The sequence below is a fragment of the Lagopus muta genome, chromosome Z (assembly GCF_023343835.1).
Source record: "Lagopus muta isolate bLagMut1 chromosome Z, bLagMut1 primary, whole genome shotgun sequence".
In the NCBI taxonomy this organism is placed as follows: domain Eukaryota; kingdom Metazoa; phylum Chordata; class Aves; order Galliformes; family Phasianidae; genus Lagopus; species Lagopus muta.
The window spans coordinates 61,764,236-61,785,924 of record NC_064472.1 but is presented as its reverse complement, the minus strand read 5'-3'; the positions used below and the strand labels follow the sequence as shown (position 1 = coordinate 61,785,924).

The 21,689-nt window shown below is 36.3% G+C and overlaps 1 protein-coding gene across 2 annotated transcripts in view; it reads right to left on the bottom strand.

Annotated features, from left to right (window-relative positions):
- Window positions 1-21,689, bottom strand: part of EDIL3 (EGF like repeats and discoidin domains 3) — a 269,363-nt gene that overhangs the window by 99,967 nt on the left and 147,707 nt on the right. For both annotated transcript variants that reach the window (XM_048932253.1, XM_048932252.1), the window contains one exon: window positions 5,238-5,351. In XM_048932253.1, the coding sequence (XP_048788210.1) occupies window positions 5,238-5,351 (114 nt within the window). The remainder of the gene's footprint in view (window positions 1-5,237; window positions 5,352-21,689) is intronic.

Here is a 21,689-nt window from a genome sequence, read left to right as displayed (position 1 = left end):
CAATTCCTCACTTGCAAATCATATTACTTCTATGAGGGCTTGAAGAATGTGCACTACTGACCAGACCAGGAACTTAAGAGCTATAGAGGCTACTCTGAAAACAAGATTATTTTGTAATTTTTCTTGTAAGGCTTGGAAGTACTGAAATACATTGTCATAGTCTTTGCCTCACATAAAAATGCATATAAAATTCCTTCCATAAAAGAACTAAGGGTGTATTTATTTTTCCTTCTTTACCTTTTGTGAACATTAGTAATGCAGAACATTAAAGAAAAGGGGGGGTTGTATCGCTCCCTCAGGCTGAAGAAGCAGAAGACAGAAGTCAACTAGTAGAGGGAACCACCGGCCCCAGTGCAGCCTCTCACCTCTTTGCAGAAAGTAATTGGGAGTCCTCAGAAGTAAAGAACGACACAATGCCTCAGCAAAGTACATCAGTATGTTTAAGCAAGGAAATGTGGCAAGTTGGTTCAAGCTCGCATAGGATGTCAGAAAGTCAAGCTGTAGCTTCTTGAAAATGGTTTGACTTCAGTACTGGAGTTATTGACACAACCTAAAAGCTAGTTCTGCACTATGTCAATCGTGGAGCAAGGAGATGATTAAATGGGTAAAATGTTGGCTCCTGAGGGCGTCTGAATATTCTACAATGAGTTTCTGACAGGTGTCTGAGGAAAGATTGGGTCCTTTGTTGCCTAATCAAAGTTAGATTTTGAGAAATGAACTTTCAAAGCGAGACACTGCTGTACAGTACAACAGCAGCAAGATGAAAATGTACCCGAAGGCATAGGACTGAGGATTTTGTTTAAGTATCAAATACTGAGAGTTCAGTCTCATTTTCCCATTGTGCTGAAAGGAAGAGATACCATTCTGATCCACTGAGCTGAATTTTGCACACCTTTGCATCGTAACAGGATGGCTGGACAAAGAACATTAGCAGCAGAAGGGCCAGAGCTGGCTTTGTTGTTTGAAGACTCAATATTAAATGTGTTAGGGTTTGATTATTATTTCTCACTAGGTCACTGAAATGCCTGGGAGAACATTCCACTTTTAACAATGCTTTCTGTTATTTCTGTAACTTTTCTGCTTCTCTGCACTTTCATACCAATGTACTGCCAGCCAGACCCTGTTTCCAGCCTCAGCAAATTTCACTAGTTTCAGCAAGAGATTTAAGAGGGCTTTTGTCCAGTGGAAATACAGAAATTGGGAGTCCATCCATGATATGCAGAAATAGTTAAGAATATGTAAAAAGCATCATCCTTACTACTGAAATCTGTCAGTACATATTTAACTTCTTAAATAACTTCTATTCTTACCGTGAGTTTACAAGAAAGAAAAGGACATGAAAGATAACAGATTGTGCTGAATTACATGGGCTAAAATCATATTGAACATTTAGAAGTTTTTCCTCTCATGGCTTTGGAACCTGTTTCTAATATATTTCTACTGATAGTTCTGTATGCTATCCTAAGAGGCCAGAAACACATTTGGCACTAGCTAATTTAGCGATCAGCACTAATTTTGTATTAAATTAATGCAGTTCTTTTAGACACAAAAATTCTTCCATTCTTATGTTTTTCTAAGACTAGCGACACATTATTCCCTAACCCAGCAAGGACAAAATACAAATGGTAAGTTATATACCCTGCACATTTTAAAAAGTTAATTAATTTCTCTAAAGGCATAAGGTATGTACACATACCCTTGCACATACATAGATACAGTCTCTGTATTTTTCCATGCAGCAAGACTGAACTTTTCCACATAATGGCAAACAGGGAGATATGTTATTTGCTGAAATTCTGCCTGTTGTATGCTCAGCAAACAAACTGAAAATTCTAGTTTTCAAATAGTAAAAGCTTTGAAATAAAACAAGAGAGATAAAAAATTGCGGTAAATTCTTGCCTTTGTCTTGAACTAAAGAATAGTTTTTTTCTCCCTTCATTAGTCTGATTAACATTTTCAGTTTGTGTTAAGTCTTGATTTTATGCCCAGGCTCCATTACCTGCCACTCCTTTGCACCAGCTCAGTACCTGTGTGGTGAAGCAATTCACTGATCAAGGAACTGACATGGCTCATTTGTTATTTTTTAATTTCCTGTGTCAAGTTTTGCTGGGGAAACAATACAAACAGGCAGCCCAGAAAAATCAGCAACAGAAACATTAAGACAGGCAGAGAGGTGAAGTAGTTAGGCTGCTTTAAGTTCTCCTGGAGTTGCTACTTTCCAGTAGGATGCAATTAAACATGGGGTATGATATGTTAGTACCTATTCCTGCAAAGTGTTGAATATCTGTTTAGAAATGTCTGGAATTTTTAAGTAATTACAAGAACTCCTCTATCTAGTGAATATAATAAGAGAGCAACAGGAAACTTTGATTCACTTTAAGGTCATAATCTGTATGACACTGAGAAATCATCACAGGTTATGTAGTCCAGGAGTATAACGATGCATGTAAACAGAAGCCTGGAAGGATTCTTTGTGTCTAAATCTGCCAAATCTTCAGGTAATTTTTCAATATGGAGGACACAGAAAGGAGGTAAATTTTCAAATGAAAAGAAGAGGAATGCAGAAGACTACCAAGTATGGCATTAGTACATCAATGTACTAAGACATAAAAAAATAGTAAAACACCATGAAGATACACTGCACAGCAAGCTTTGTGGCACACTATACAAATATATTTGTATTTGTAATTTTGTAATTGCATTTGTAAAAAGTATTTAGAGTAACAAATTTAACCTATAAATTTGAAGTGATAGCATGAGAAAATTTGCCGTATGTTTTAATGGCAAAAATCCTTGGCAATCAACAAAATACATCTCCACAAGCACAATGGTAGAACTGCAGTGTGTGCACTATTGATGCCCTCTGCTTTCTAAACAACTGAACACAAAATTATTGCTCTTCGCAACCTGTGTTGCACATGGGCTATTTTGACAGCATAGAGTCATACTGAGTAATGTTATCAATCTGACATCAACAATTGTGGCTTTTTGTTGCCTGCAAGAGAAGTCTATGATCCTGAATGTAATATCCTCAGGCCCAGGAGGTCTTGGAACCAGTGCTTATTTTAGTGGCTCAAGACTAAGGAAAGCTTTAATGGGGGTAATCACCACTGACAGCCTGAACTCAGCACAGAATAAAGCAATAGGTTCACAGAGCATAAGAACAGAAGAAGATGCAGTTGTAAGAATGAGAGTGCTGAGGCCTTAAGAAATGTAGAAGGTAATGTGCAGTTAATACTGTTTAGTGTTTACCTTCACAGCATGGGGAAAGGTGCTATCTTTCTATTCTGTTGTCATAAAACATCCGTGAGCAAATTTTGTGAATACCGGATGCTCAATGAAGGTTCTCTAACAAAATGATAAGCTTATTTCAGAACAACTAAATATTTTTGGAAGCCATCACTGCTTTTGTATTTCACATTACTTTGACTGTGCCTCCTGCTGTGATTTCCAGCAATAAGAAGCAGCTGGTTTTAGCATCACATATGCATGAATGGCTAGCAGCTAAATAGCTAAGAGAAATGCAGTGCATTTGAAAAAAAATGAGAATGAAATTTTACATGGAGGAAAAATATCTAACTACTTCAAGTTGATGAATCCCATAACAAGCACCAGTATCTGGAATATGGAAATCCTAATGTACCACTGGAACAACATCCTATAGCACAGGCCTGCAATGACAGCAAAAATGAGTGCAGAGTACGCTTTTGTCTTTTTTCTACTCTATCCAGGTTACTTCACACGTTCTATGATGTGGATAAGCAATCCTTGAGCTCTGTGAGGTAATTCTAGGACAGCAATCATTCATTTACATAATTAGTGTAACAGTATTTAATTATATGATTACTGTAAATATGCGTAATGTTCTAATGGCGTAATTTGAATGTGTAATTACTACCTGTAATTATATAATTAGGTGTAATGGCATAACTAAGATTCTCATGAAAAAAGTGGATGTTCATAATGCTACCAATAGGAATTGTTATACGGCACAACAATATCAGCGTTCTGAAAAGAAAATTTGCTGTTTTTAGTGCTACCTGTGGAAAACTACTCATAAGGAAATGAATGCTAAACATTTATGACTAGTGCCATAGTAGTAGAAAAATGTGGGCACTTCCCTCAACAGTGGTAGTTCAGATGTCACCAACCAGTAAAAACATTATTTCCATTGTTAAATGTTTGAATATCTGTATTTCACACATTGTTTTATAATTACAAATTTAAGTAGCACATTACTTTTGTCTTAACTCTTATAGCACATCTCACTTTACATTCCTTCCATGATGCTGTCAATCATCAGATTGGTGGTAGCTTCATATGTAGACCTCTTCCCAGAGGAAGTACAGAAAAGAATTTAGTATCATGACAGTTTATTCTACCTTTGTTACTTTGGTTTCTAAGATTACCTAGTCCTTCATATGTGAATGATTCCTCCTTCAGCTTTAGGAACTGGATCTTTATAATGAACTTTTAATATTATTCATAAAACCATGTGCAAGTGTTCCCAACGCAGATCCTGGAGTAGCGCCACTAGTAAATTCTCTGTAAAGCAGTGATCCATCTTGCACATGTCCGCTTTTGTTCTCCCTTCAGATCAGCCCCTTACTTGCTTGATACCTTTTGTATGCAGGGTTCTTACTTAAAACAAGTAAGAGACAAGGCCAAAACAAACAAAATAAGTTGCTTAATTTCCATGGAATGGCTAGACAACTTGTGGTATTCCTTGCCAGAGGGTCTTGTGAATGAATTCAATAGAGGTCAAACAAGCACTTGCAGGAAAAGCTTTCAGGGATCATTCTTTCAGGTACTGAATCAAAAAATCAGGCTCAGGATCTCCCCTGAGCAGAAAATGATGGAGACAAATCAGAGAAAATATCCTATGCCCTACTCTACAGTAGCAGTATTTCCTAACAAGAACTGTTGAAGATGTGATACTTGCATAGATTAACACTCAGTATGAGTCAGTGTTTATATTTTTCTTCTTTACACTACAGACTCTTTCCCATTTGACTCATAGAATAATTTTATGTTTTGCTAATATTTCCATCATATCCGATGCTTTACTTCAATGCCTGACAGATTAGATCTCTTAATTTTTTTCCATTTATAAGAGAATAACATGACTGTTTTAACCATTATGCATCTGTAGACTAGTCAGACATTTCTCTACTTGTTCTTGTCAAGGAAAATCCTTACATTTTTAAAAAGAGATGTAAATTCATGGCAAAACTTACTCTGTTGGCAGTTTCTCCCCATAAATTCACCTGGACATTCACATGAATAGTTGGCAACAAGATCTGTACAGATTCCACCATTCTTGCAGGGTTCAGCTTCACATTCATTTACATCTGTGGGAAGCCAACAAGATAGTGTCAGGATTAGCAAAGAGAAACTGTAAAAACAATAAGCACATATTTAAAGTACAAAAACACAGTCTTTATACACTAACATTAGAAGACATGCATTCTTTTTCCCAGTTAACAGTCAGTATAATGCGTGATTAAACAGGGCTGATTCTAGGAAAAAAGTAAAAACAATTTCACATTAAGTTTGCTAGTCTCCTATACCTACAAAAGATTTACTATGTCCCACACAGCAGAATTAGGAGTTTTGCTCAGGGATTTGCATTACAACTTCCAGACAACATCACAGCTTGGCCTTAAATGTAAAAATTCACTTAGTCCTAACAGAGTACTCATCAGCAACACTTTCAGCTTCTAGAAATACAGCTACTCTACTTTTTTACTAACAGATGCCATTTAAGAATGTCTCTCAGTTCATTTTAACTCATTACCTATCTAATTGACTTGTTTTTTTAACTGTCTAAAAAATTTCCTTCCTGTGCATGAGCTGGTGAGCAAACTGAAAATAACAGCCTGATCTGAAAGCTTGCAAATTTTATTAAATTCAAAAGATAGCATTGATTAATTTTACTTCAATTTCCTGTTTTCAGTAATGTGTGTCTAATGCTACAAAAATACTGCCCTGTGTTTTTCAATGTGATAACCTTACATATAATATCAGGTTATTTTTCTAAAATGCAATATAGTATTTTTCAGTCATTAAATAGACATCAAAGAGTGGTGGTATTGCTCAGTTACATTCTTACAGAATAAAAATAAATACACAGAGAATTCTAAGACTTAGAAAGGGGTATGGATTTTATGCATTAATGTCTCAAATAACTGTATCAATGTACATAATTAAATATTTAAAATATGATAGCTCACACTAGCTTCATTAACTGTTGAAGTCCTGTTGAGGAGAACATAAACAGCAAGCATGAAAGCAAACTTCAGCTTGTACTATAATTCTGCTTCACTAAGTATGCACATCCATTTCAGATGCAGTTGAGGTAAAGCACACAGCCATACAGTACATCTGAAGCACTCGGCACTACAACAAAAAGCTTGTAGGCCAGCTAAAAGGACAAGGAGGAAGTATGAGTAGGTGAGGGAAAGCTCAACGACCTTTCTGATAACTTGTATGGCAAGAGTCAGATCAGACTTACCACGTCAGTGTGTCAGTGTACTGGTACTGAGATTAGCATTTACCTGACAAGTCCTTCTATAAGTACAGAAGTGGCTTCCAAGTCAGCTTTGCTTGGGTTTTGCACACCTGAATCAAGTGTGAGACCTGATCCTGAAGCCACATCTTTGTCATGGTACATGTTCAGGAACAGCACCAGGCTGCAATGTAGTCCTTGGGAGCACTGTTTTTAATACGTGACTCCACAAACTCTGAAAGAGTTTCTATCAGAAGCACACAATAGAACTCTTCCTCTTAGATCCAAGTATTGTGTATGGTCCAAGTAAGTATGCTCCACGTACTAAACCCAGTGTAATAAGGCTTATGTAGTAGAGAAAGAATTCAGTTCTGTCAGCAAAGTTGCTTGTCTTCTTGCAGTTCAGTATGTAGCTTTTGAACTTTCAATTTGATTTCTCATATATACTCAAAATTTATGAACAAAAAATCCAATTTTTTAATATGCAAGTTTCCCCTGGATTCTGCCATGTCTACAGGGAAATTTCCTCAAGTCTTTTCTGCAAATTTAAAAGCTGTGTACCTTTCAAGCTGGAAAATTTGCTATAAATGAAACAAGTCATTCCTGCACCTTCTCATGTAGAATGAATTAAGCTGAGGTAGCGTATGAACCAATATTAATTTTTTAGTGCACAATACACATTGCTGCAATGCCTTCTAGCTTCTTAAGTTTCTCTTTTTACTTCCCTTACTAATTTTGGAATATTTGTTTCACACACCCAGAATGACAAGTGGGCTATTTTAGCGAGATGCAAGTTGGTGAAATCAAATCAGTTTTCACTAAAACACTCCAAGGACATAACATTTTTTAAGGGTGATTTTTATTCCAAAACTAAACTTGTTGCCTTTGTGGCTATGGGAAGCAAAGCTACTGCAAGTAGAATTACAATGGAAAAAGAAATATTGCAACATTTTTAAAGACTGTAAGATATCTTTGTGTATAGCAGTATAACTAATTGATACTCTGTGCGTACGCTGAATTGCACTGATGCCAGTGATTTCTTTGAAGTATATTACTCTACTATGAAAAAAATTGGATTAAATACAACTGAAAGCTCAAGAACAGTACAGGTATCTGAAAATGTATATGCAATGTTCATTTCAGAAAGTGTGAGACAGCCTCAGTGTAGATTAAACAATTGATAGTGTTGCTCTACAATCACTTGCTTATTTTACACAAAACCTTTATTTGAACAAAGATACAGTAGGTGATTGTGGTTCTGCCCAAATTATGTTGAGAATACACATGTTCGTGATTGTAGAAATATATTTAAAACATATAATGCAGGCTGTTTCTTTTCATGACGCGATAGTCTCTTTAGATTATGCAGAGAGTCTCTGCAAAATGAAGATAAATATGTACAAATAGGTATGTATGCTTGTCTATACATAATTTCATATTGCCCAGACAAATCTTCTTCTTGCTTCTAATGAGGAAGTATGGCTTAGGGATGTGAAGAAAAATTAGAGACAAATCCAAAGTATTTACTGATGCCAATGGATATTCCTTACCATCTTCTCCTCTATAAGAATTTCTCTTTCCCCTTGAATCATCAAAGGCACATGATAACCACCAAATACCACTTACTGGTCAGACAAGCCAAAATAGCTCATTCATGTTTTCACAGCCATACACAGCAGATCAAAAAAGCAAGAATGTATCTTTCAACTAATCTGATCAAATGGCCTATGAATGCAGAGCATGTGTGAGGAGGAAAGATCACAGAAACTCTTCTGCCCTTGCTCTTTCTATATTGGGTTAAATGGCTGTCATGGTTTTAGCTGTGAAAGTGTTAATTTTCTTTTTAGAGGCTCAAACGAGTAACTGGGGGATGTTTGGACTGACAGCATTTGTCTTTCCAAGAAACCGTTACATGTGAGGAGCCCTGCTTTTCTGGAAGGGGCTGAATACCTGCCTGCTGATGGGAAGTGATCCTTCCCACCTATTCTGACTGGAGCTGAAAGGAGGGTGCACAGAGGACAGAGCCGGGTTTTTGTCACTGCTGCTCAGTGCCAGGACCAGAGGCAACAGGCACAACTGGAGCACAGGTGGTTCCCTCTGACCATCGGCAGCAATTCTGTGCTGTGCAGGTGATGGAGTGATGGCACAAGGACCCAGAGTCTGCGGGGTCTCTCCTTGGAGATATCCAAAAGCTGCCTGGATGTAGTTCTGTCACCCTGCTCTGCGTGTCCCTGCTGGAGCAGGGGATAGGACAAATGGACCCAGAGATCCTGGCAACCACAACCATCTTGTGATTATCTTCCTGCTGCAGTGAAAGGGAATGCAGGGACAAACCTTCAGCTAAATGTGGAGGCTAGTTTCATTTCTTTCAACTAGCAAAATTTCAGATGAGTATACTAAAATTCATGATGGTTACTGATCTCTGAGCTTCTTTTTAATCATGCATGTCTTACTAGCTGTTGCCTATAAAAATATCACATCCTGGGCTAATAAAAATTCATGGGCTTCTTAGTTGAATTTCTGTCTATTAAAAAGGTGGAAGAGAAGGAACAGCACAGAGTGCTAGAAATAAAACATGCCAGGGGAAATGACCAGAGAACAGACCTGCTCATTTCTATATTAAATGCTTTATATGCATTATACAATTTAACAAGATGCTTCAGCTCCCTATTTGCCTTTTTAAGCAAAGCCCATTAACCTTAAGTTTTCAGCAGGTTATTCATCGTTTTAATACAAGCTAACGTATTTGTGGAAAAAAAAAACAAGACCACTATAAACTGAAAAAACATTAAGTGAACGATGAACAATTCTTTTACTTGGTAAAATAAACATAGTAATCTGCACTGTATGTAAAAAGCTTCTGTATGTAAAGACTATGCTCTCAAGATACTTAATCTTTTTATGGTTTGCCATTTGTTTTGAAATATATTGAGAAAAATACACAACTTTTTATCATATTTCATATTGTCTGTCAGAAAACAGGCTGAACATTAAATACCAGATATTTTTAAAGTAATTTTCATATGCTATCCCTACTGTACAATTAGCTATGATCAGTGAGAAAAGATGAATTCTTTCATTATTATATTTGTTACTTTGATCCCACTGTGATTTTTTTTTTTCCCAGTAATTTGAGTACCTGTAATCCCAACAGCTCAAACAAATTTGTCATAACTGAGAAATGGGGAAAGACAAGCTCACTCTACCACCACGTCTGATACAAGAACAAATCCTTAGTGGGAAAGATAATGAACTGGACGGTATTAAAGAATACTGGTATTAAAGAAGCACAAGTCCTACAGAATTATTTAATTTGCAATTATTTATTTAATTTGACTGCATAGGTCAGTGGTCATAGGTCAAATATGAAAGCATATAGGTAGCATATTTGATTAAAAGTGGTTTCTGCAAATTGCAGCCAGGTTTTGTTCAAAGTGTTAGATGTGACAATTATGGTACTAAACTTTACATTGGCTGAAGCGCTTTTTCCCCCACCCCCTGAAATACATCATTTCTTCTTGTCATACTGTCACATGTAGATCTGTGCAGAACAGACATGTTAAAATGCCAGAGTTTCTGAAGTAGTTGCTCATAAAGACTTTTACAGAACGACAGTGTGTTGCCAGATAAAAATTCTTCTCTGACAATGCAACTGATTTATGTTCTGCAGATGAGGTCTGCTTTTAGTGTAAGCTATGTACATTAAAAAAAAAAAAAATCACTGTAATTTACTTATCAAGTAAGTCTAGGTGTCATGCTAGACCAGACTTGGACATTCAGTTCACATAATCTCATGCACTGTAGCAACTTACACAGAGATATCTGGCTGCTACCAGCCAGAAGAATTCTGTTCCTTGTGGAGGGACTAAGTCTGCTAAGTACTGAGAAAAATGAGTTCCCAGACGGGCTTAAGTGCCAGCATTCCTAAATCTAGGTTAGTTTAAAAAACAAAACAAACAGAAAACAAACCAAAACAAAAAAAACCTCTGTCCAGAGATTTCTTTTCTGATAATAGATTCTGAAATTGACTGTGATACAGGAACAAGGAAACACTGACCTTTTTCTGAAAATAGATTGTTGCTTGAATAATTGCCTGAAGAGAGTTGATTAGGAAGCAAAGGCTGCATTCAGGATCCTCAGTATCCTGAAGATGATTAAATTTACATTTCCTACCTTACACTTCCTGTGATCAAACCACAACTACAAAGATAATAAGCATGCTTCTGTTTGAAGCACAGTCATCATGCATCCTGGAATAGAACTGCTATTTGAAATTAACAAGTAAGAGGCAAGTAAGAGACAGTCTAACTATGCTGCATACTGATTTGAAGAATCACCATGGGGCAGAGTTCTGAGTTTTCACCCTCCTTTGCTGAATAACGCTTTTGTTTTTGTTTTTGTTTTTGTTTTTGTTTTTGTTTTTGTTTTTTTTCCCCAAGTCTCTAATTATTTAATAAAACATGAATAAAATCAGATACTGCATCACAAAAGATAATTTAACTAAGAATATACACTCCTTATTTTACTTTTCACTTACTAACTACAGCCACATGTGCATTCCAGAAAAATTTCCTGAATAAAACGTGCATTTAAATCATGCAACTGACATAATCAAGTATTTAACTGTTACTTCTAGCAATCTGAGTTCTTTAGTGTGCTATTTGGAAATAACCCGACTTTATATGATAAAGCGACAAATAAGCCTGAATAGTTGTTTTTGCCAACACAGCTTGTTTCTTGGCTATAAAAACACCAGTACACCTTGTTCCTGTCTCCTGCCTCCTTCTTCTTCACTGAGCCCAAATTCCAAGCTCCTGGCACCTGAACCTTTATTTTTGATCCAAGACTACATCTTCCAATGCAGACTTCCTGAACTTCCCTTCTGCAAAAACACACACCCTTTCTTTATTCTCTTATTTTATATTTGCTTCCCCATCATATGTTGTCAATTCAACTTGGCTGTAACTCCTGTCATCTGTCTTCTAGTTTGATAAAATGGTTGGCACATCTCAGCCACAGCCTCATGATTCAAGCATCCATACTGGAAGCAAACTTGGCCCTTGACAGGAGACATTCATTAGACATACTCCAGTTGTACCTCAGTAATATTGCAAAGATTTTTCCAAGAAAAGTCAGGTTAATATACAGAAAACAGAAGCTCAACAGGATTTAATCTCTATATTTTAATTGGCTTTTATGAAGAATTACAACTGAAAAATGGATAAAGAACAAGCTGGGCAAGAATGAGAATGAGAAAAAAAGTGAAGTTTTGTATAAAAAACAGAAATTGTAGGAACTTCCCCGTCTGAGTTCTACTTAACAGTAAGAATTTATGCTAGTTAATACTGTGATTAATCATAGAATCACAGAATGGCTTGGGTTGGAAGGGACCTCAAAGATCATCATTTCCAACCCCCCTTCCATGGACAGGGTTGTCAGCTGCTAGATAAAGAACTACATCAGATTACCCAGGGTCCCATCCAACTTGGCCTTCAACACCACCAGGGATGGGGCATCCACAACCTCTCTGGGTAACCCGTTCCAGCATCTCATTCCAGCATCTCACCATTCTCTCCATAAAAAAAGTTCTCTTGATATCTAATCTAAATCTCCCATTAGTTTAAAACCATTCCCACTTGTCCTATCACTATCTACCCACATAAAAAGTTGATTTCCTCATTTTTATAAACTCCCTTTGAATATTGGAAGGTTGCAGTGAGGTTTCCCCAGAGCCTTCTTTTCTCCAGTCTGAACAATCCCAGTTCCTTCAGCCTTCATAGAGAGGTGCTTCAACCTCTGGATTTTCTTCATGGTCCTCCTCTGAACCCTCTCCAAAAACACCACAACTTTCCTGTGGTGGGAGCCCCAGAATTGGACACAGTACTGCAAATGGGGCTTCACATGGGCAGAACAAAGAGGGACAATCATTTCCTTTGCCCTGCTTGCCATCCTTCTGATTGAACCCAGGATGTCATTGGCCTTGTGGCTTGCAATTGCTCACTGCTGGCTCATATTTCGTCAACCAGAATCCTTAAGTACTTCTCAGCATGGTTACTCTTAAGGAGCTCTTCTCCCATTTCATATATATATTTGGGATTACTTTGATCCAACAGCAAAACCTTGCATTTGCCTTGTTGAACCACAAGGGTGCGCCTTTTGAGTTTATCACGGCCCCTTGGAATGGAATCCCTTTCTTCAGTTGTATCAACCGCACTGCTCAGATTGGTGTCATCAGTTAACTTGTTTAGTGTGCATGCAATCCCATCGTCTATGTCACTATGATAAGGATGTTAAAGAGTATTAGACCTAATAATGACCCCTGGGGAACACCAACTGTTATCAGCCTCCAGTTGGTTATAGAGCCATTGATCACATCTACTCGCTGTGACCTTCCAACCAATTCCTTTTCCACCCAATAGTCCATCCTCTCCAATTTAGAGATAAGGATGTAATAGGAGTCAAAAGCCCTGCAAAAATCCAGAAAAATGACATCAGTCGCTTTCCCTTTGTTCACTGGTATTGTCACTTCATACAGAAGGCCACCAGATTGGTCAGGCATGACTTTCCCTTTCTGAAATCGTGCTGGCTGTCTTGGGTCACTCACTCATTCTTCATGAGCCTTAACATGCCTCCCAGGAGGACCTATTCCATGGTCTTCTCAGGTACAGAGGTGAGGCTCACCAGCTTGTTCTCTGGGTCCTCCTTCCTCCCCTTCTTGTGAATGGAAGTAATGCATCCCTTTTTTCAGTCACTGGGGACTTTTACTGGAAACTTGTAGAGAAATACAATATGGAATAATTATCTTCTAGCTGGACCTTAGTCAGGGCTTTTCTTGTAGTTACTTAATGGTTCTTAATAGACTTTTTCAAAACACTCTTCATGTTCATTTATGCCATACTGGTTCTGGCATACTTTGATGCATAAGTGCTGTAAGACCACACAAAGCATTTGACCTTGGTTGCAGAACTTTTTAGTAACCTGTTGTTTAAGCACGAACTTACTCAGATTTATAATTACTACCTCCCTAACAAATAAAATGAAAGCAGTACTATGTACCCCTTTGTTATTACCAATTTGTAACAATTTGTACAAGTACCAACTTTTCTGAGCTATTACATACTGATGGTGCATTGAAATGCATACAATTCTACCAGTTTTATTAGGCAAATAATCTGATTTAAAAGATGATTTATTAAGACCACCTTAACAGAGGTCTACTCAGTTAAAGTATACAGTTTAAAAGATTACAGTGATTCACATATAGAATAACACATCTAGTCCTTTTAAACATATAACACCTAGTTTATATTTACCAAGAGAAATTGTCTCTTAAATGTTCAAATATTCTTTGTCATGATCCTGTATTTTACTAAATGAATCTTAAATTGCAGAGGTAATTTATTTTTTCTAAACGAGGCAGAAAGTTAAAAAAAAAAAAAAAAGTAGTTAAACAGAACCAGTAAGCATCATCAAAAAGTCTGCAGGAACAGGTTTATCACCCTTATCTCTTTGTTGGAAGATACAGAAGAGATAAGTTAGTATAGAGGAAACAGTTCTATTGACAACTATAGCTCTAAGATTTCTAATTCGTTTCTTAGGAACTGCTTGACTGCACTTGAAAGAAAAAAAAAGTTATAATGTTATCTATAACCATCCCTTGATTTAATGAGAATAATACAAAAACAAGTATTAGTAAATTAGTGGCACAACTGAGTTAAATGTTCAAAAAGAAATAGAGTTCATTCCCATGAAATCTGTGAGCTTAACACACACATTAAATCTGAACTAGATGTATTCAGTACATACTCAAAACAGAACAGACTTCTGTTAAAATTTAATGGTTTGATTGCTTTTTGAAAGCTAGCTTCCTGACCACATAGGGCTTTAAAAAATCTGTGCCAAAGAACCTGTAGGATACTTCAACTCTAATGTCATACTGAAGTGATTCACAGTTCAGATATTGTTGTTATCTGATTTTCCAAAAGAGAAGAAAACAGCCTTATGCTCGAGAACAACAAAAATACAAGCCTCTCGCTTCCCATCCTTAAAGGGAAAACATTACACTATTGTCATGGTTCTATATAAAGTCTTCTTTCTCCTGTAAGTATTTGATATGACACATTATGGTAAATGTCTTCCAGAACAATCCTTTTTATTAGAATTCTTTTCTGAGCCACTCAGTAGAATACATTTCACAGAATTACACAATCACAGAATTGTATGGGTTGGAAGAGACCTCTGGAGATCACTGAATCCAGCCTCCTGTTTAAGCAGGCTCCCTACAGCAGGTCATACAGACAGGTGTCCAGGCAGGTTTTGACTATCTCCACAACCTCTCTGGGCAGAATCATCCACAGCTCTGTTACCCAACACTGACACTGCTTCCTATAGTGCCAGCAACAGCTGATAAAAGAGAGAGATATAGACTGACCCTGAAAGATGCACTGGGTGCAGAATAAACTATAGTTTTATTGTAGTCTAGATTTAGTCCTTCTGGCTGCAGGATACTGAGATGTATTTTGGGCTACTTTGTCACGTTGGCAGTTATCATATGATTGAAATGCAATGCTGTACTTTTCAAAGTTGCGTGAAACAAATTTTATTTGCTATTTTAAAGACTTGGATGATGTGAGCTAAGGTGATTGTTAGATTATTTTCACAAGTCAGAAATGAGTTATGGACTTGACTGTTTTGCTGTTTTTGTGGAGCTTTTCAGGGAGGGATGTTTTGAACAGAGTAGAAGTAAAATGATACCCGTAATAATAGGGATCGTGACATTGTCATAGAATCATAGAATGCCTTGGATTGGAAGAGGCTTTAAAGACTATCCAGTTCCAACCCCAAAGCCACATGTAGGGCTGCCACCCATCGGATCACACAGTCCAGGGTCCAATTCAATCTGGCCTTGAACATCTCCAGGGATGCCCAGCTTTCCTGGGCAGCCCATGCCACTGTCTTACCACCTAATGAAACTTCCTCCCAATATCTAAAATCTCTCTTTTTTTGGTTTAAAACTGTTTCCCTTTCTCCTGTCACTACAGTTGTTCATTGCTGGTGAAGATGCACTTGTGTTTTGTAGCTGAAGATTTTCTGTATAAAATAGTGTTACTGTGCTTTTTGTATCTGTTGCAGTTTCCATGGAAATAAATAGGAGTTTTTACCTTCAGAGTAACCCATGTGTTTATTTGTTTAAATACATATTGAATAGCTTTTCCAAAGAGGCAATTTAAATTTAATAGAATTTTGGAATAACACTCTTTCTCATATTAGTTTATAAAGAGCTGATACTTTAAAACTTTTTACATAAATTGAAACAGATTTTTCTTTTTTTATTTTTATTTTAATGTATACTGTCATGGAAACCTTCATCTCATTAAATAATTTACCTTGTAATTTTGGAATGAAGCTGAAAGTCTGTAAAGCAAGAATTCCTTTTGCTTCCAATGAACTTTATTAAAATAACTGGATATTTATATAACAAGCATTTGACAAATCGTTTTAGCTGCAGTTGAGTAAAAAGATAAATAAATAAAATAAAAAAATTAAAATTTTTGAATCTACTTTTAAATCAGTCTTTATTACAATCTATATTCCAAAATTCTCAATCTGACAAGTAAACTTAAATTATCCTGCACTAGACTATGGCCACTAGCTGGGCTATTAGTACACAAAGTATAAGTGGGCTCAAGGCAAAAAGTCCAATTCTTTTCAGAGAAAGTTTGAACCCAGATCAGTAAATGAGCATATTTTCCTTCGCATATCCCCAGGTATTTGTATTCTTCTGAAATACAGTTGATAATGCATTTTAGAATAGAGAAAATGTAGGGATGTATCTTCTTTTTAATACAAGCACAGTTACGGCATGTGTTTTTAAAAATGTGATTAGACTAATAAGTCCTGGAGGATACAATGATGGACGTTCTGAAAAGACTAAATGACTAAGATGGTTGTAACTGTTTGCATACCTGCATTTGATACACATGGAATGAACTGTATTTCTTTATGGCCAACCTATATACATCTAATTTCTTAAAAGTTGTCTGTGGGACTTCAGTACACTTATGTAACAGAAGTGCATGCAAAGGTGCTGCTCAAAGATCATTTTTCTGCTTTGCTAGTACTGTAAAAATCTGTAGTACTAGTTACTCATAAATGTGTGTTTTTCACTTCTTATAAATCTCATTGTTAGATTTAATAACAGAAAAAATCCAACAGTGTCAACAGAAGAAAAGGTTAGACCTTTTGGCACAGTTCTTTAATCTCTTCACCCCTCTACTGACTGCACAGTACTACCTTTCATTACATTTAACATACATGGACACCTAGTAGATCAAGAGCACATTTATAAATCATCTGCATGGAGGGTTACTAAATGAAAGAATTAATTACTGCATGACTAACCACTTGTCTTAGATACGAATATCTTTATCAAACCAAAATGTTTATTATGGCAATACCTAAGATTTTTAACCTTAGAATGATTATACGTTTTCTTACATTCTATATATACATATATATATATAAACATAAAAGCAAGAGGAAAGGCCTGGGGGACTATGGGCCATTCAACCTCATTTCAGACCCTAAAAAGGTAGTGGAAAAATCATCTTGAAAAGCATTTCCAAGCACATGATAGTGATGCAAAGCAGCCAATATAGATTTACGAGAAGGAAATCATCCCTGATCAACAACATAGCCTTCTACGTTATGTCACTGGCTTCCTAGACACAAGTGAGCAGGGGATCTTATATATATCAAATCTAGTTAGGCTATTAAGACTTTGTCTCAGCATTCTTGTGTTGGGAATGGCACTGTGCAGACTAGGTAAGTGGACAGTGAGATGAATTTAAAACCAGCTGAACGGCCAGACCTTGGCAATAAGTCCAGCCGGAGGCAAGTCACTGGTGGTGACTCCCTTCTGGGTCCAATATCATTCAGCATCTCTGTTGCAAGCTGGCAGGTGATATATCCTGGGAAGAAGTAACCCTGCTTTGAACAGAGAGTTTGGGCAGATGAACCCCAGAGGTCCCTTCCAATGTATGATTCCTTTGCCCAAGGAACTTGTAGATGCCCTATTTCTGGAGGCATTTAAGGCCACGCTGGATGTGGCTCTCTGGGCGGCGTGGTTGGAGACCCTGCCTATGGCAGGGAAATTGAAACTAGATGATCATTGTGGCCCTTTTCAACCCAGGCTATTCCATGATTCTATGATGATCCTATGATATGTGTATTAAGTATACATGCTATGTATAAGGTATTTAATATATACATGAATTTATTAGCCACTTACCAATCACTTTATTTTTTGGACTAATTTTCTTGCTTCCTCTGCAAAGGTGAGAAAGAATTCCAGATTTCACTTCCCATAGAAAATGCAGAATGTACATGAAGCAGTTTTCTCACATCACCAATGACTATCCAGTGCAGGAAGAAGGCTATTTATTGTAACGACTTCTGTCTTCTGACTGACAGCTCTATTATCTCAGAGCACATACAATCTCCTAGTTCTTCATGACTCTTAGAGAGTTATATGTCCTGCAACTGAAAACAGTTCTCAGGACTGGAACTTGTATTTATGGAAGCGAGCTAGGCAATGTCACCTTTGTTTGATGCTCACATCAAATAAGACCTATCTAAATAGGTTATTGCATTTTCCAAGACATTGTTCAGCAGCTAAGGAATTGCCTTTACAGATACCATCTCCATAAGGACTTAGGGCTACAGGTGGTGTAATCCCTGCAAAACATCTTTAATTTTTTTAGGAGCCTTTTTCTCTGTTAGAGCATTGAAATAATGTCAGAAACAAAGAATGTGAACTCCCAATTTTACATTTTACATCAAGCAGATGCACATTATGTCTGCATTTGAAAGTAGTATCACCTTACAGAATTGTATTTGTAGGCTATGATGATCAGAGTGGAAGACACAATGCCTGCATTAACTGTAACTCTGGGACATTGCCTTTACAGAAGTTCTAGGCTGACTGGGCAGACTGAACATCATGGACTCTTCTTGCTGAAATGTTTTATGTCGATTCATGGTGTGCAACATGAGGAATTTTATACTATCTGATTATTTTATTTGAGATTATCTTCATCTTAAAGGGATCCAATTCTTCTGCTCTGAGACCACTCTGCCACATGAAGCAAAGCACATCAAGTGGAGATGAGTAAGAGATTTTTTTTTTAATACACTCCTAAACTAAAACACTCATCGGATATCCTACAGAAATAACTGCAATATTTAATGTATCAGAATAAATGCAAGACGGAAGAATATCCCGGGTATTCATATTTAAATGTGATAGCACCATGAGTTTTCCTTGAGATAGCTTATAAATACAAAGGGAATACGTTTGTAATGCAAATTGGCATATACTATCAGAATATTATCTTGAAATATTTCACTTCAAATCTAAGCATTGTTTTTTCCATGCTTCAAACTCAGAGGTAATAGGTCTAAAAATATTCTCCTTTGCATCTGTACGTTATTTATTCACAAATAAACTCATTGATCTCAAAAGCGATTCACATGAATAACAACTACTTAAAATTTCAAAAGAGCAACTAAAGTACTCTTTGCCTTCTTCAAACTCTTCATTGAATCTGTAGTATAAAAAGACCACTAGTTTCTTCTTTTTTTTCCCGTTTTTAATCTCTAGCACTGTCATTTGGAGTGCCATGTGAATTATTCAAATGACAAACATTAAAGTGCGTCATATAATTTTCAACTAGTTCAATGAACAATGGAAATGCAAATAGTCTATACAGATAACTGCACACTCCTATGTTCATAACACATTTACAATATTTTCATTCTTCATCTCTGAAAAACCTATGCACACAGATGGCTCAGCACAGTAGTGCTTGCAGCAGAACAAAAAGAAGAAAAATGAAAAAAATACTTAATGACAAAACTCATCTTTGTTTTCTAACAGCTGCTTCACACAAAGATGGATCAGACTATATGACTTTGTGACAAAACTGTAAGTCTTAAGTTTTCTCTTTTTAGAGAAATAAGATTTCATTTCAAGATTTCATTTATCTTCATTATCTTCCTCACACAAATGCGCTGGTATCTATGTAAAGAATCTGCGATTGCAATGGAGACTGAAAGCAAACCTCCTTTCAAAGCTGCCTCTGATCCTAAACCGTCACAATTACTGAAATTGTCTTATAATGGGCATGAAAAGTAGGGAGCAAGAAGAGAGAACTGATGATAAGCTCATCATCAAGTTTCTTGTGTTTTTCCTCCAATTTTCCATAATTCTGTTGTCACTCATCTGCATCATCTCTTAGAACAGAGTTGCAAATATTAACAAATTACAAAAATAATTCTCTATAGGTGTAATAATACAGTTAACACAGTCTTAAGGGCTTATTTTGCAATTTCTTAAAGAAATGTTCTGAAATTGACAATTTGCAACAGTCACGATACTATATGCCACTTAGCATTTCAAGGCTGAATCAAAGTACACATGTTCAAAGCTTTCTGAAAAGGGCTTCTAACCATGCAGAAATCCAAGGACATTGCTCTCAATAGTAATCATTCTTTCACTGTTAGAAATATGGGGTCATACAAACAGTTGGTAAGTAGGCTTACTCAAGAAGTATACTACATGACAAGCTGACAGACTTGAAGGTGAGAATCTGCAAACACTGAAATTAATATTGGTGAGATTATTTATAGGACTACATTAATGAATGCAATGACTAGCTTTTCTAATCAGTATTTTTCCATTTAAATTATGAAGAGTCTTCTGATACCAAGTACTTCCTAGGACAGTGTCACGATTATTCTCATGGCTAGGAATGATGAAAATGCAAGTCAGCAATAGTCACTTCCAGAAAATCTGCCTACACAAAAACACTGCATTTTGGAAATAAACAGTGAAGTAGAAAAAATGCACATTTTCCTTACTCAAAGGAAAAGGAAAGCATCTGAAATGGAAAGAATATCTGCTTCAACGTTGTACTGTCCAGTAATGCTGTATCACCTGCGTAACAACTGAAATGCACGTTATTTTTGTGTGAACTGGAACACAAGAAAAAAAGAACACCAAATAATAAAATGTCACTCAGATCCTGTATAATAGGTTCTGTTTGTTTGGATGGATAATCTTGAAGAAAACTGAAAATATTTATACAGTACATACTGCATGGAATAACGCAGTAGTAAATTAGAAAGATTTGTTATAACATATCTAGAGATATTATACTCATTGCTCTTTTCAATGAATAAGAATTTCAACTGATGTAAATTGAAATTTGAATGATGATGAGTGCATCATCATTATACAAAATCTGTTTAAGCATTAGATATTTCAGGAATATGCACTCCAAATACAAATAGTTGTAAGAAGAACACATGAAAAGAAGTGGAAGGGACTAGATGAATCACAGTGTCCAGTTCCATTTCTGCTATAAATGAGCTGACTGTAATTCTTCAAACTACTCATCATTTTGTTGTAATATTTCTCTGGTGCATAATGACTCTAACAGAATATATAAACATAATACACTCCTTCACATTCCCATTTCATGAAGCCATGTAAGACCATTTTAAAAAAAGCAACCTTGTAATTGAATATGTAAAAGGGAATCTGTGTGGGCTTTTTTGCAGATGCATTTCAATGCAGTTTTAGCAAGACTCATTGCTAGTATTTGCTGTAGTGTTTTAGGGAATATAAACAGTTATTCTCATGCTGAAAGAGGACATTATATTTATGTTATAAAAGAGGAAATGTGTAAAATTGACATTACAATGAGACAACTATTACTGAATTTAAAGAGTTCAGTATTTCAGTATTCAGTATCCATAATTTGTTATTAATTCAAATATAAAGGGGAACCTGTATGAGTAAAATATGTTCCACATGCTATCTTTTAATGCAAAACATGAACAAACTAAACTCCTTTGATAATCAAGCAGCAATGTATGTATATTTGGAATGCTGGTTTCTTCCCATGTGAACTATTAGCAAACCTTAAGAAAGACAGTAATTAGGAGAAGAGATATATACCCTCCTGTGAAAGATGCTTATAATGCCTACTGGCAGTTGAAGTGACTTTATATATAGAAGTGCCCATCTCTTTGAAAGTACTAGTCACTGCATAGTGCAGCCAGTCTACAGGTCACAAGAATCCCACTGCTCTGACCAATATCCCCATAAAATCCAAAA